Source organism: Mus caroli, unplaced genomic scaffold (genome assembly GCF_978045245.1).
Source record: "Mus caroli unplaced genomic scaffold, Mus_caroli_1 scaffold_1, whole genome shotgun sequence".
In the NCBI taxonomy this organism is placed as follows: domain Eukaryota; kingdom Metazoa; phylum Chordata; class Mammalia; order Rodentia; family Muridae; genus Mus; species Mus caroli.
In genome coordinates this window covers 84,206,593-84,223,156 of record NW_028227256.1, presented here as the reverse complement: position 1 = coordinate 84,223,156, position 16,564 = coordinate 84,206,593, and the positions used below count along the sequence as shown (strand labels likewise).

At 47.4% G+C, this 16,564-nt stretch overlaps 1 protein-coding gene across 3 annotated transcripts in view; it reads right to left on the bottom strand.

The window, feature by feature from the left end:
- Inpp5d (inositol polyphosphate-5-phosphatase D) overlaps positions 1-16,564 on the bottom strand; it is a 103,841-nt gene that overhangs the window by 4,786 nt on the left and 82,491 nt on the right. For 2 of the 3 annotated variants that reach the window (XM_021156170.3, XM_021156176.2), the window contains exons 16-25: positions 16,050-16,158; positions 15,815-15,903; positions 14,192-14,273; positions 10,355-10,444; positions 8,167-8,280; positions 6,699-6,781; positions 5,346-5,433; positions 4,320-4,469; positions 3,210-3,306; positions 1,147-1,422 (exon numbers count right to left, since the gene is read on the bottom strand). In XM_021156170.3, the coding sequence (XP_021011829.1) occupies positions 1,147-1,422; positions 3,210-3,306; positions 4,320-4,469; positions 5,346-5,433; positions 6,699-6,781; positions 8,167-8,280; positions 10,355-10,444; positions 14,192-14,273; positions 15,815-15,903; positions 16,050-16,158 (1,178 nt within the window). The remainder of the gene's footprint in view (positions 1-1,146; positions 1,423-3,209; positions 3,307-4,319; positions 4,470-5,345; positions 5,434-6,698; positions 6,782-8,166; positions 8,281-10,354; positions 10,445-14,191; positions 14,274-15,814; positions 15,904-16,049; positions 16,159-16,564) is intronic. The other variant, XM_021156184.3, reaches the window with a different exon arrangement.

Sequence of the window (16,564 nt, the reverse complement as noted above, 5' to 3'; positions counted from 1 at the left end):
AATCTGGCTAAGGGACCTGCCCTCCCACCTTTCAGCTAGTTCAGCTAACAGCTAAGGCACAGGACTGTCAGTGCCTCTCCACAGGAATCCCCAGGCAGGCCTGGTATAGGCATTTGACTTAGAGGGTCTGGAGGAGAACCACACTGTGGGTGATGCTCCAGCACGGGTTCCTGATTACTATGAGTTAGCTCTGCTAAGGAACTGAAGTTCTGAAAAGAGAAGAAAAGAAACAGCACTCAGGAAAGAGGCTGAATGTGAGAGCCGGTGTCACCACAAAATGCTCAAGGCAGCTGGGGAGGAGACACATCTGTGTCACTGTTAACTAGGTCTGGATGTCACTTGGACATCTATCATTCTGTAGGAATGGGATTCCCACCTAATGTTTCCCATATCTGCTTAGGGAATTCATCTCTGGGCTGTGTGGTCCTTGTTCCTAAACCTGTTCTGGCCGGCTCCCTCTGTAGGATGACAGCTCCGCCTTCATGTGGGTTCCTAGTCCCTATGTCTGTTTCCAGTGGCCACCATCAGGAGGATCCAGATAGTTATTTACTTATGTTATGTATGTGAGTGCACTGTCATTCTTCTCAGACACACCAGCAGAGGGCATCGGATCCCATGACAGATGGTTGTGAGCCACCATGTGGTTACTGGGAATTGAACTCCAGACCTCCGAAAGAGCAGTCAGTGCTCTCAACCACTGAGTCATCTCTCCAGCCCCCAGTTAGTTATATATGAGAACATGAATGCTTGTTTTTAAGGAAAGTGAGAGATTTGGGGTAGACAATGGTGTCTATTCAGAAATCTCACCTCTTTCCCACTGAGAACTCCAGAGAGGGGAGGATGGCATAGAATGTCATTGGTTTGAGAAATGTCTTTGTGAGTAAATGCAGTTTTTATAAGAAGATGCCTTTCTTGGCAAGTCCCAACCCAGTCCCCTTTAAAATCAAGTTGCACCAACTGTTTTGGACAGGCAGAAGCCAAAGCAGTGGGCAGAACCTCCTACTACAACTCTGCCCTCTTCAGGCCGTCATCCTTGGGAGCCCCCAAGGGATGCTTTTGAGCAGAAACACAGACACAGACACAGACACAGACACAGACACACACACACACACACACACACACACACACAATTCAGAGGACACTCACCTTGCCTCTTGCACCCTGGGGCAGGGACCTCGGTTGGCTGTGGAAGATGAAAACTTCTTTGGCGACAGAGGTGGTTGGGAGGGAGGGGTTGGAGGACCCTCCCCCCTCCCGGGCCCCAGGGAGGAGTCTTTGGGTAGCTGGTCATAACTCCAAGCTGTGAGTTGCTGGTCTGGGGACAGGGTTGATTTCCCGTGCAGGGGCTGTCCAAAAGGCCCCATACCAATGTAGTTTGGATTGATGATCTCATTGAGGCCGGAGACACCACATGCAGGGACCCTGTAGGAAGATGTGAAGGCACACCTGAAGCCTCTTCCCTTCTTGGTTGGCACCAGCCTGAGGAAAATGTTCCTCAGCTTCTCAGCCTCTCAGTACCTCTATTTCTTGGGCACAACAATTCATTTACTCATTCCGGTACGCGTGTAATATGGCAAAGAGAAATAAGAGATCAAGTTGAGACAAGCAGGAGAGTGGAGACCCACCAGGTAGAACATGGCTGGAGAAGGTTGACTCGAGGCTGTCTGCGGATTGAATTTATATGGAGTACAGAAGAGAGAAAAAGAGAGGAGGATGCTCTGTGTGGAGGCAAAGGTCCGTGCTAAGGCCCTGTGGTCAGGGATAGAGACTGCCCTGTTGTGGGGTTCACTGAAGACAAGTCAGCACATGGGGAGAGCAGAATGAGAACCTAGCGGGCCTGGGGCTGTGGGAGAGGTGGTCAAGAGTGCGCTTCCCCAGGCAGACTGGAGAGTCACATGGGACATACTGGTTTGCACATGCCACGGAAGGCATCAGAGCAGCAGGGTGAGTGTGCAGGCACAGAGGGTGAGGCTAGAGATGGTAAGGAGGGCAGCTGTGTTAAAACTGGAGGAGACAGTCCAGAGCCAGGTGAGGCAACCTTCTTAGTCACACACCAAACCTTGTTCCACACTGGGCTCCATCTCAGGAGGACTAACAAGAGCACATCAGGAAACCGGGGTGATTCTGATATCAGGAAACCACATAGACTGGAATGCCCAGGTTACTCTCCAATCCGTCTTTCCTGTTAGTCACTGTGTTGGTTAGTCTTTCTGTGTTTTCTTTTATTTTGTTTCTTGAGACAGGGTTTCATTATGTAGCTCTGACTGTCCTGGAACTCACTGTGTAGAAAACACTGGCTGTGAACTCACAAGATCAGCCCCGTCTCTACGTCCTGAGTTCTGGGAGTAAAGGCATGTCCCACTACACCCCTCTGTGTTGGTTAGTTTGAAATGCCCTCTCGACACAATCTAGGATCACCAGGGAAGAGAGTCTTTATGAAAAATTGACTAGATAAGTTTGGCTTGTGGGTATGTCTATAGGGACTTGTCTTCATTGTTAATTAATGTAGGAAGACTCAGTCCACTGTGGGTGGCACCATTTCCTTGGCTGGGCCTTGAACCGTGAGGAGTGAAGAAAGCTAACTGAGAGCAAGCAAGGGTGCCTGTGTTTATTCTCTCTGCTCTTGACTGTCGATGAGATACTTTAGGTCCCTGCCCTGGCTTCTCCACAACAATAGACTCTCATGTGGGCTTGAGGAAGTCGAATGATCCCTCTTCTCCCCGTGCTACCTTTTAATCAGGGCATTTGACACAGCAACAGAAATAAAACTAGGAAGTCATGGATGCTGACTTTTGACCACTTATGTTCCTGGCCTCCCTGGACACAGGAGAAGCATCTTTTGCCCTGGAATTGTTCAGTCATCTATAGCTCCTTCTTCCTGTACTGCACATCCTTCCACTGGCTGGTGGTAAGTCTGTAGGCCATGGACTATACTATATTTACACTGTGTCTTCCTGAATATAGTAGATGTTCATTAAATAATAGTTGAGCTGAGCCCTTCCTACATGGAAATATTCTCCAAGGCTTTCATCTTCCAGAGATGAGGATTTGAACTCAGGATGTAAAACTGAGGTAGGAGAGTGGCTCCCCTGGGCCATAGCATTTCTTCTCCTCTGACCTTGGCTTTCCTGAGCTCCACTTTACCCTCTCCTGGACTCTGGTTCACACAGCCCAGCTAGCTGTAATAAGTCTTAGCAAGCTTCGTCTACCTGCCAGAAGGCTCCCATTGCCTCGTAGGGTCATGGCTGGTAAGGTTCTTCAAGCATTTCATTCCACTGGACTCATCCCGCTCTGTCTTCACAAAGTCTGGAAGAGAACATTTAGGAAAGAAAACACGTGAGAGCCCAGCCACGGCATGGGTTAGAAATGGCAATGTGGCATCTCTTTGCAGGCCCAAGCTGGACAGTAAATAGTGGCTACTGGGAGAGGTATTTCAAGCAAGATTTTCAGGCTTCAAAGTCCTTATGCTCGGCAACTGTTTAATGATGCCTGCCATGGGTCCAGAAGGAGATGAACAGATACTTATGACCCAGTTGTTATTTCATGAAATACCTTGTTAGCTTAGCCATGGATAAAACAGACATTTCTTGTCAGACTAGAACAAACTTAGAACAGCCATTAGGTTACCCTATAAGAGTACTTCCCATGCAGAAAGAAAACATACTTATCTGTTTATGGGAACCCCTATAAATCAGCTTAAAGGAACCCCGAGCTTTATTTCTGATATGTGGTTGCTAGGTAATGACCCACTATCTGTTCAACCCATTGTCCTGCTAGAGAAAAGAAAGATCTCTCATGGGGCACAGGAGAGTCACATGCACAGAAGCAGCAGCCCTTGGTGCACTAGAGCCCTCCCTGGCATAAGGAGCCCCCGCACCCCATGTTGTGCGTTCCTACACTTGCTATTTTCATGACAGGCAAGCAACCACTATGTCTACCAACTCCTGCTTGGCCCTGGATGAACTTGGCTTAGCCTGAGTTTGCAACATTAAGCCAGACATCTAGCTCCAGTTTCTCCATCAGCCAAGTAGAGTTAACCATACTCGACTCACAGGATGGTTGTGAGAGATAAATGAGGTGACTTGTTTTCTTCTCATTAAAGACATCGTCTCACTATGTCACCCAGACTAGCCTTGAACTCACGATCTTCTTGCCTCAGCCTCCTGAGTGCCAGGATCACCACGCTACCCTAGAGACTTTCTAACCACGCTATATTCTGAAGGCACAGATCATAGATACTCGATAGTTTTGCTGAGAGAAAGGACATGTCCTTAGTGCAGTGGCCTCTGGGAAAGCCAGGAGGGGGCTGGCTGGCCTACCATAGAGCTTCTCCCTCATCTTGCCCTGGGAGGTCTGCAGCTTAATCTCTCCCCTGAAGTGGCCAGTCATCTCCCCATGGTGGGTGAGAGGTGTGTAGATAGGATGCTGAGCCTCCGTGGTCTCCAGACGAAGGGCAATGCAGCCTTCACCTGGGGAAAGGAGAGATAGCATCAACAGGAACATCTTGGCATTAGACGGATATTGAACATGCTCAGAGATATGGCTGTACCACTGGGAGGCAGCTCCTTGAAGCAAGTGGCCGGGCAGGGATTACCAACAAACCCTTTCAATCGATGCCTTAGCAATCTGGGGCAAAATGTCTGAAGCCTCATAGGAAAAAGAACTCTATACAGATCAATGCTGAGGGAAAAAATTAAATCCTAGAAAAATCCATCTAAGAAATGGTATTAAATGTTAATCTGGTTGCTATAGGGAAAGCTTACTTCCCAAGGTTTGAAACAGTACAAGAAATAAACAAAATCAGATAAGCAGGTAAGAGTGTAAGTCAGTCTAAAACCTCTATACAAGGAAAAGTCTGAAAGGAAAAGGAGACAGACTGGAGAGCTGGCCTGGCAGCAGGGACGGGCTAATGTTCTGCACCTGGGTCTGAGGAGCTGGCTGGGGACTAACGAGAGGCACGGTGGCACAGGCAGACTCAGGCTCAAGCCACAGCTCAGCTGACAACTGTGTGACCTAGGGGGAGTCACTTGACCTCTATGAGCCTCAGTTTACCTATTTACTCACTGGGGAACAGAACCTGCCTCTTAAGGCTAAGATTAAATTACATGGTACCTGCAGCTCACTCAGCAAGGCTAAGCAGGAGGTTGCTGGCTGTGGCACCCAGAAGTGACAAGGAGCAGGGATGGTAACCCACTAGGAAAAGTCCCTCTGGGACAGAGGAAGCGGCAGCATCAGGGCACAATGGGTGGTGGCAGACAGGCTTTCTTGAAAGGCTAAGCCACTATCACCCTCACTTCAGAGGCTGAGGCTAAGGTAAGGTAAGGTCCCTGTCCTGGGATGCTTACCGTAAGACTCGTCACTGTCAGAGGATTTAATGCTGATCAGGATATGCTGGTCCAGTAAGTACTCGGGGTCAGAGATAATGGGCTTTAGCTGCAGAGGAGACACCAGATTAGAGTCCACAGGTGAGGGCAGGTCAGGACAGGTAAATGGGGGTCAGCAGTCTTGGTGTTTGCATGCATCAGGAGAGCTGGAGAGAGGCTTAGTGGTTAAGAGCACTGGCTGCTCTTCCAGAGGTCCTGAGTTCAATTCCCAGCAACCACATGGTGGCTCACAACCATCTGTAATGGAATCTAATACCCTCTTCTGGCATGCAGATGTACATGCAGAGAGAGCACTCATACATAAAATAAATAAATACATAGTAAAACGGAACTGAATATGTTCTTTTAAGCAAACTCAGCTCTTCATGCCCAAGAGAGCAGGTGGACCCCATTGCTCAGCCAAGTGAGGGATAGTTTTTTTCCCTGCCCACCCCATCTCCTAAACTGGGTTGAGCTGAGCTTCCAGGTCCCTGGTCCATTGCCTCCATTCTTCCTTCCATTCTTTGCATATCCCAGAGGCCAAAGGAAGGTCCAGCAGCCAGGTCTGAAATGAGACTTGCAGTACCGTCCCTCTCCTCATGCCCCTCCAAGCTCTATGGCTGCATTAGAGAAGACACCATAGGCCTGCTCCCTGTCTGAGTAAATGTGTCTCCTTGTCACAAACCTCCAGTTGGGCTTGAAATATTCTGTGATTTGCTAGAGATGTGACTTGATGAGTGACAGACTCCTGGATGTCAGCACTGCCCTCAACTTCCTGCAGCTAAAAAGTGTTCAGGGAGATCAGGGACATAGCTCAATGGTTGGGTGCTTGCTTAGTGCTTGCAGGAGCCTCGATTCAATCTCAAGTGCTGTGAACACTAAGTAGGTAATAACCAAAGAGGAGTAGGCACAGCAGGGCTGAAAACCACTTAGGAATATTGAGGTCATCTATCCATGATGAAAAGCATACCCTAAGTCCCTTGACTACAGTGTCTAAGCTGGTCTCTATGGCCTTCGTCTGGGATGGCTACAGTCTGGATGAACCTGCTGTAGCTGCACACTAACCTGCACTGCTGCAGCTGCATATTCGCCTGCACGCTGCTGCTGCTCACTAACCTGCAATGCTGCAGCTGCACACCAACCTGCACTGCTGCAGCTATCCACCAACCTGCACTGCTGCCCACTAGCCTGCACTACTGCAGCTGCCCAGTAGCCTGCACTGCTGCAGCTGAACACTCGCCTGCACTGCTGTAGCTGCACACTAGCCTGCAGTGTTGCATACTAACCTGAACTGCTGCAGCCCTCTGCCCCAGGCACATTTTCTTCCTGTATTACCTTGGGAAGAGTCTCTCCAAACCGCACCACCAGCTCTCCTTCACTTCCCTCTTCATTCTCTCCTTCCTGACTCTTGACAAAACCTGTTAGAGAATAAGAAGCTGGGTTTGCAGACCACAGAGTGAGAACCAGGCAGAAAAGTCTCCAAGGGTCGCCTTCCTTGACCATGGAGGACTGTCTTTCCCTTCTCATGTCTCTGAGGCCTCCAAACCACTTAGGAGTCAGGCTTTCTGGGGATTCTGTTTTTGTTTGAAGGATGGTCATTTGCCAACACAGTCTAATTATTTTTAGGAAAAATCAAAGAGATTTCCCCCTCCTTTTTGACTCTTCTTTGCAACATCCCAGGCAACAAAGAAGTCATCACACCGCAGGCAGGAAGACTGGGAAGCATGACAGCTCGTCCCACTTCCCACGCCACTCAAGATAGCAGCCTTTTGAAATTCTAATTTAAGCCTCCTAATATGCTGTTTCCATAGAAATCTATGCAAATGTCTCAATAGTTTATTAAAAACACCCGCACAAAGCCCCTCATTCCCGTTGGAACTGTTGACCCTGGCTGCTGAGCTGGGGCTTCAGGATGTTGTGGTGAAGGTGGCATAGTCCCAGGAAGGTTGGGGATGCATTGAAGGAAGGTGCAGAAAGGTGGGAGGGGGTAGAAGGCTGGTAGCTCTCCTGGGCTCTACAAGCAGACAGTCTGTGCCTCTGTTTGCAAGGTTGGTTCCTATCCTTCCCCCATCACTCTTCGAACCATCTCAGGAAGACTTAGAAAGCATATAGTTCTCTTGCATAGGAGTCTCAGACAGTATGTCTGGAGGTGTTCTATAGAAAGGATCCTTCATAAGCATGGTGGGTGCTCAACGTTGCCACCTGAAATGGACTGTCTATCTTTACCTTGCTCCCAGTCACAGTGAGCCCCACAACGCAAGAGCCACAATATGGAAAGGGCAAGGGGAGGGCCAGGGCAACAGCAAGCAGGCAGTAGCAGCTATTTAGGCCCTGTTAGATCTTCAGCATTCTGGAGCTTTGCCCAGGGCTTTCACTGAGCAAGAACCCAGCTTGGTGGAAACTCAAACCCAGCTTGATGGAAACTCAAACCCAGTTTGGTGGAAACTCAAATGGGTTCTGCCTAGAGAATGTTGATGGACAAGTCAGGGACAGGGGGGACAGAGGGGACAGAGGGACACCAGTGGCTGCCTCTATCTCTAGGGCTGAGGCAGTAGAAGAACAAACCACAGGGGTGGGGAAAGGGCCACATAACCACTGGGTAGCCCCATAGGTACCCCACCTTTGCTGAACCCACTGAGGTCCATCCATGGATTCTTGAGAGAGAGAGAGAGAGAGAGAGAGAGAGAGAGAGAGAGAGAGAGAGAGAGAGAGAGAACAAATTGGGTGAGGGATCAACCAGTTATCAATGGAAAGGTACTTATGTGAAAGAACCTCCCCAAAGGGTAGTTCACAAGGCACTTACTCTCTAAGCAGCTTGAGTGGAACTCCAAGTAGAACTTAGTCTGGGACTTGGTCTTCAGTGTGGCGTAGCATGCAAGAAACTCGATCTGCCCTTGGCTGTCTACAGTGCCAGGACCTGGAGCATGGGAGACTAGGATTTATTTGTATACTGTACCTGAACTGAAGATGGAGGTTCCAGCTTCTTTCTGGGGTTTTCCTCTCTGTGCACCCTCTCTGCCAGGCTCCCTCTGAGGGCCCACAGATGGGAAATGTCCAGGTTGGAAGGAGATATTTGTCTTAAAGGTAAGTTTCCTGACCCAAGCTCAGCATCTCTGTTGATGGCCACAGATTCTCTGGTCTGTCACAAGCTGGTCATGTAGGGTGCAGGTCAGGAAGAATAAAGACAGCAAGGACCCAAGATATGGCTACAATCCCAGCTTTGCCAACAATCTGTATGGCCTCAGGCAACCTCTCAACCTCACTCTAGTCTCCCAACTAATTAATTCTCTCCCTCCCTTCCCACCCCCATCTGTCTCTCTGTCTCTGCTATCTGTCTGTCTTTCCCTTCCTCCTTCCTCCTCCCTCTGTCCCGCTCTCCTTTTTGCTATATAGAACAGGTGTGTCTAGAATTCACTATGTAGCCAAGGCTGGCCTCAAACTTGGGATCCTCCTGCATCAAGTTCTTAAGCTCAACTGCTAGGGTTAAAGGCATGCACTAATACAACCACATTTCCCCACAAGTTCTGGCAGAGTTTTAGAGGCTCAACACCCAAATCTGCTGTTTTGAGTCCACAGCTAGGGAGACCTGCTCTTACTTCCTCAGACACAGTTATAACCAGTCTCTACTCTGGAATCTGGGACTTACTGGCCTTCAGCTATCATGGTTATAACTATGCTAATTTACACGACATTTGTTTTATTTACACATTATTTTTTATCATTGTTTTTGTTTTGTAGGACAGAGTGTTATATGTATCCCGAACTGGTCTCAAACTCTATGTAGTTTAGTCAGACTCAAACTGAATTTCTGAGCCTGCTGCCTCTGCCTCCTAAGTGCTAGGACCACCACCTAAGTGTACCACCACACTGATCTTGAACTGGTTTTAAGCAAGTGTTCTGTCTTTTCATATAAATTCTAAGCCATTTGACAGCAACCTCCACCATGCCTGTTAGTCTTCTTTCTCTCCTTCTAAACCCCACATCACCTTGGTCAGACTCTGCTTAGACAAATGTTCCAGCAAAACTCCACACTGGTGACCAATATTTTCAAGCACCTGCTGTGTGCTGAATCCCAGCAGAAGGAAACCAAGTCTGACAAAGAGGGAGGTAATAGAGGCTACTCTTCCAATGCTGAAGAACTCAGAGAAAGGAGGGGATGAGTACGAGCAGGAAGGGGTGGAGCCTAAAGGCTATAAAGGTGGCCAGATGTAAGAAGGAGACGGGACAGGTGTGAAGACTTGGGTGGAGAAGGGAGGTCACATCAGATCCACAGATGTTTGATCCAATGGTAGGAAAGACAGAGGTCTAGCTTCGTCTACATCCCTCAGCACAGAGGCCACAGAGTGAGACAGCTGTTCTCTGTCTGTATTTGGGTTCCCCACACCCAGCATCCCTAAATCAGTTATCTGCTGCACAGAAGTGGGTAGAGGAGATGACAGCATGGCTTCCTGGTCACCTAAGATAGGACTAGATGGACTTGTTAACAGGCACACCCGCCATTGCTGCAGAAAGGGTAGCTCAGCAACCAGGGCTGGGCTGGGCTGGGCAATTTGCAACCATACCTGTGGCTCAAAGCATGAGTTTATTCCAGTTTCCCTCCTCTCCTTCATCCACATCCCACCGACATAGCTTTCACCATCTCAACCTACTATGCACCCACACTAACACTGGACTAATATTTTCTTTAATTAGAGTCCGTTTTTAAACTTAGATGGAATTAAATAAATTGGACCACAATTGGAAGAAACTTGAAGCACTTGCTTATCCAGAAGAAACTTACTTAAAACACTATATATATATGGTTTTCTGATCTAAGATTGTGATGTGGCCTGAACATGAAGAGATCAGGTAGGGCAGACCATGGGCCTTGGGAAGGAAAGGATAGGCCTACATCTAACACAGACAATTGGTAGCTGCAACCAGATGATAAATGCCCTAGGCCCCTTGTCTTTGAGGAAAACCAAGAAAAGCTGACACTGCCCATTGCTTACCATTCTTGGAGACAAATTGAGATGTAACTCCTGCTTCAAACGTGGCAAAGACAGGGCTGTGGTCACTCGTCATGATGTCACTGGTACTGCCTGCAAGGGAGAGAAGGCATTTCTAAGCAGGGATAGAGGAGACCTTTTGACCAAGGTGTGGATGACAAACTCACAGTAGGGACAAGCTGAGACCTAGTCTGGGGACCCTGAGTCCAAGAAGCAAAGGTGCCTGAACTTGCCTCCTGGGCATCGCCATCACCCTTGCTGACAGCCAGCCAACCCCAGATCTGATCAAATACTTCAGTGTGTCCAGCTGACACCAAAGAGAAGAAATGAGCTGTCTGAATTCAGTGCAGCCAAAGGATCATGAGCAAAGGACTCAGTGGTTTGTTGTTTTAGATTTGTTTATTTATTTTTATGCATATGAGTACACTGTAGTTGTCTTCAAACACAACAGAAGAGGGCATCAGATCCCATTACAGATGGTTGTGAGCCACCATGTGATGTGATTGCTGGGAATTGAACTCAGGACCTCTGGAAGAGTAGTCAGTGTTCTTAACCTCTGAGCCATTTCTCCAGCCCAGGACTCAGTGTTTTAAGAACTGGGATTTAGGGCATTTGCTATGCAGCGATAGATAGTTGATATACCCCATTATGAACCAGTTGGAAGAAAACCCAGGGCCCCCTTTCTTGCATTCTAGATATGAATTCTTTTTTCTTTCCCCAACTTCTTGGCTTCCTCTATGGCCAATTCCTTAAACCCTCTACTGCGTCCTCTGGCTCTCAAAAGAATATTAGCAAAATACATACATCTTCAGCCTTCCTGTGGAAGATGGCACAGCCTTACATATAAGGTTGGTTTTCCTTTTTGCCTCTCACATGCTGGGAATGCTCGTGATGTTTACTCTCCCCAATCTTAGTTGCCACTTCCTGATCCATCGCATTCCCCTTTCTTAAAACCTGTGCTATGGAGCAGTTCTGAAGGCCAAGGCTGGTGTCCAAAGAGACAGTGGCAATTCTATGAGCCTCTATTTATCACTTGGCCCTCGGCAGAGGTCGCTGACTGATGGACATAGTTGGCAGGATCTTCTGAGTCAGAAATCGAGAGGGCCCTCAGGGCTGCAGGATTTGGGGAGTAGGTATCCATATGACTGACTCTGTGTAGTGCTAGAAAGAGGGTCACAGGGCTGGAGAGATCATGTGTTGGTGGGGGCAGACAAGCAGGAAACACTGAGGAAGGAGTCCTGGTAAAGGATGGGAGATGGACCATCTTTCTGGTGTTTTTGTTTGGTTGGTTTGGGAAGTACTAGGGATGGAAGCCAGGACCTTATGCATGGCAGGAAAATTCTCTACCCCTGAGCAATACATAGCTCCTGTCCCACTTTCAGGTTTTGAAGGCAGAAGAGTGCCTTGGCCAAGGCTGTGAGTGTAAGAGATGCTTCTGTGTCACACATCTACAGGTACTATATGAAGTTTATCTAGTGAGGCCACTTCTGGGAGACAGAGCTCAAGAGCAGGGGGAGGGGGTTGTAATGCATGTGATAAAGTATCCCAGGGCAACAGCAGACACATACAGATGAAGGGGACAGAAACCACCTTCATCGGTGGGATCGGAGTTAAATGGGCTCCAGAGAGGATGGGGACCATAAGGTGGATGCTAGTCAGTGGCCAAATCCCCCCAACCGGTTTCCCTACTCTCAGGGATGGGTAGGCAGGAGGGCTGAGCTGGACAGCATGGGTCATGAGCTGCCTATCAGAGTTCTCTGGCTTATGACTTGCCCATCTGTGGTTTGTGGTGGGATGAGGGTTGAGTGCCATGGCCTGGACATTTGTGTGTGTGTGTTTTAAGATTTCCTTTTGTCTTTTAAAGTATGTGTGTGTGTATGTGTGCATGTGCGTGTGCATGTGCATGTGTATAGATGCTCCTCATGGCTAGAAGAGGCAGTTGGATCCTCTGGAGCTGAAGTTCCAGGTTGTGGACCACTCAGTGAGTGTCCTGGGAACCAACCTGAGGTCCTCTGGGAGATCAGCAAGTGCTCTTAACTGCTGAGCCATATCTCCAGCCCCACAATGAAATATTCTTAGGCCTCTCCAAATCTGCATGGGCATACTTAATGATATGCATTAGGCTGAACCATGTGAATACCTGGTAGTTGCTTGTTTTATACCTGGTAAAATATCACTTTTATATGGCTCAAACTCAGTCTGGTTCTCTTAAAAAGAATAGTACCAGAAGGTCCTATTGATATTAGGGAGTTATATTCAACACCCTTATCCATCTGTGAACCCTGCCAGCAACAGTAACAACTGACCTAACAAGTTGGTGGAATGGAGGCCCAAATATGGGAGTAACCAGCTACTTTCTGATTGGATCCAAAGCCCACCTCACGAGATAGAACTCATGTCGGATACTATTAACTGGGCCACAAACTCGTCACTAGCTGTGCCACAGGCTCTAGGGGAGAACCTATTACTATTGTTTTGGTAAGTTAATATAGTAGTGTATTGTCCTTTAAGTTATTGTCTTTATACTCATAGATTAGTACATCTCTTAGCCTTCATCAGAGAGAAGCTCATTTTTGCAGTAAATGGAGATTAACACAGAGACCCACTAGTCAACACACAGAGAAGAAGATTATAGATTGCTCAGGTCTAAATGGGCCATATATATCATACCCTCTTCCCCCAAAGCTCAAGGATCATTACAGAAGAAGCAGTAGAAAGATTGTAAGAGCCAGAGGTAGTAGATATATGCAGTGACACATTTGTTGAAGAGCAGAGCAAACCAAAACAGCTACGACTGCAAGTACAAGAGCTGCCCAAGATCAAGCTAGCCCAAATCTCAGCACTGGTGGGAGAGGGGCTCATGAAGTCCCACCCCTAGCTAAGGAGCTCCTGCTATTGATGGCGCCTAGGCAAAGGACAGGGTTTTCTTCAGGGACTTGGTTCCTAAAAGGTTATCCATGTTCCAGTAGATGCTGCTGTACCCACATACAGACAGCACTAAGTGAACTGAGTTGGGGAGAGAGAGAGAGAGAGAGAGAGAGAGAGAGAGAGAGAGAGAGAAAGAGAGAGAGAGAGAGAGAGAGAGAGGAGAGAGAGAGAAAAGCTATATGAAGTTGGGGGGGGGTGGAGTGCTGGGAAGGGTAGGAGAGTAACTGGAGGACAGGAAGTGGGGGGAATGGATTTGATCAGAGTACATACAACTTATGAAATTCTCAATTACAAGAAAAAAGGGAAAAGCTGCAGTTAAATGTTATAAGACTGGACAGTGGTGGTGCACACCTTTAATCCCAGACCTAGGGAGGCAGAGGCAAGCCTGAATTTGAGGCCAGTGTGGTCTACAGAGAGAGTTCCAGGACAGCCAGGGCTACACAGAGAAACCCTGCCTTAAAAAACAAAAACAAGGGCTGGAGAGATGGCTCAGTGGTTAAGAGCACTGACTGCTCTTCCAGAGGGCCTTAGTTCAATTCCCAGTAACCACATGGTGGCTCACAACCATTTGTCATGGGATCCGATGCCCTCTTCTGTAGGGTGTGTCTGAAGATAGCTACAGTGTACTCAAATATATACATATGTATATATGTATGTATAAATAATATATAAATACTATGTAAATATAAATAATAAATATATCTTTAAAAAGAAAAAGAAAACAACAAAAGTCCTTTCTAGTTAAAGTGTCTCTCTGAGTGGGATTTATTACACTGCAGCCCAAGGGGGATAGAGATGCACAAACTCTTTCAGGACACTCGCTCATCTTAGGAGAAGCAGACTGAAGCCCCTTGGCTTGCTACTGTCCTCAGAACCCAAAACCTAGCCTGCACCCCACTGTGTTCCACTCACCATAGGACTGACAGACCACATGCACCAGCGGGTAAGACTTCCAGAGGACTCGGTCGCACCAGGACGGCAAGTTGTACTTCATCTGCAACGTAACATGACAGTTTTATAGCACATGTGCTGCTTTCGCTGTTATTATTAAAAACAAAACCACCCTATAATGAGGACATCGGCCATCAAGTTCAGCTGTCATTGGTTCTTTAGGGAATTTACCCTCAGATAGCGCTAAACTATTTAAAAAATGTGTGAGTGAGTTGCCTGCATATATGCATGTGGAACACATGTGTGCAGTGCCCACAAAAGTCAGAAGAGAGTGTTAGACCTCTGGAGTTGGGGTTACAGTTGGTTGTGATCAGTCATGTTGATGCTGGGAACTGAACCCAGGTCCTCCGCAAGAGTATTTTATTGCATCTTTCCCCAAACATTGTTCCTTTCAACATGAGTGGCCTTATTAATATATTAACAGTCGTTCTGTAACCAGTTTACTTTGGCCTGTGGCTTTATCAATGGAGAACTACAATGTTTTGAAATTCTAAGTCCTGAAGCAAAGAAATCAGTTTTGCTGGTGGTGTTTTGGAGTCTAGCCATGTAGTCCAGGCTGGCCTTGAACCTATGATCTTAAGTCTCCCAGGTATTGGGATTACAAGTATGCACCACCACACTCAGATGCATGAGAACCTGTTTAGTTTCAGCTAACAGAATTGTGTGTGTGTGTGTGTGTGTGTGTGTGTGTGTGTGTATCTTTGTTTTTTTCTTTTAAAAGGATTTTAGAGAGGGCTCAGTACTTAAAATCTCTGGTTGCTCTTGCAGGCGGCTCCAGGTTTGGTTCCCAGTACCTCCATGGCAGTTCACAACCATCCATGATTCCTGTTTCTGAGGATCTGACACCCCCTTTCAGCTTCTGTGGGCACCAGATCCTCATGTAGGCAAAACCACTAATACACATAAAATTATTCTTACTAGTAACCAGGCATAGTAGTGCATGCCTTTAATGCCAGCACTAAGAAGGCAGAGGCAAATGGATCTCTGTGAGTTTGAGGCCAGCCTGGTCTACATAGTAAGTTCCAGGACAGCCAGGGTTACATAGTGAGACCCTGTTTCAAACAAAACAAAACAAAACAAAACAAAACGAAACAATGCTTTAAAATTCTCTCAGCATCTTAGAATAGGGTCATTGTTAATTCAGCTTTTTGGTTTTTGTTTTTAATGTACAAGTTGGTGGCAGCTTTGTACCAAGATATAAGTCAGCATATGAAAGTTTTCTTTTGGGGGGTGGAAGGACAAAGTCTCGTGCAGCTCAGACTGGCCTCAAACTCATTGTAGTCAAGGATGACCTTGAACCCCTGATCTTCTTGCTTCCTACTTCTAGTTCCTGAGTATTGGGATCAAAGATAGATGGTGCCATGCTGGACTTGATGCTGAGATGGAACCCAGGGCTTTGTGCACACTAAGCAAACACTCTATGACTGAGTTACATCCCGGGCCCCTGTATGTGCATTCTGACTTTTGTTTTTGTTGTTGTCTGGTGAGGTAGGATACTTCCCACTTTCTAGGAACCACCATGGAATAGTGAGTTGGGTAAAAGAGGTGTGACAGGGCAGGAGAGTGGCTTCTGGGAGGACTCACCCCTGTTGCTTTCTGCTTCGTGTATGCATACTTGTCCCGGGTCAGTCTTTCAAATCGATAGGTAGGGGCGAAGGTGATCTCTTCCTCCTCTGAAACAGAGGCATGGCCATCAGTTTGGCTTCCCTAGTACCTCCAGCTTCCCTCCTCTGCAGACACAGCCCTTTCCTTGGTCAGGATGTTCAGGTAGAGAGAAGATGGAAGGAAAAGATGCAAAGGAGAGACAGTGTGCCCTCACCAAAGTGCAGGAAGACCTTCTGGTCCTTCCTCTCCAGGAGCAGTTGGTCATGGGCCAGAAGATCTGAATACTGCTGTTGCTTGATCTTCTGGATGATGGCCTCAGCCTCCTGGAACGGGGACATGCCAGGTTAGATCGTGTTCTTCACCACACTTCCCAATGACCACATCAGTCTGGGATGCTGATTCCTGACTCACAATCACTTTATAAGGATAAGGAAAGCCTAGAAGGGCTGTACCATCATCATAATTAGCTACAGACTAGCCCAAATTTGCATGTAGATCTGTTGTTTTTATACACCAGCTTTTAAACACCATTGTTAGCAATACTTCATGAGACAGGTAGTATTTCTCCATTACTTTCTCTGGCTCTTTCTGTGGGAACAAAGACATCTAGTGGTAAGTCCACTAGTGGTGGTGGGGAATCCCTGGCTCTGAGGCTTCTGAGCATCACCCTCTTGGCAACCACTCAGCCTAATTGCAAGAATTGGTGCCACACTGCAGAACTGGGGAATT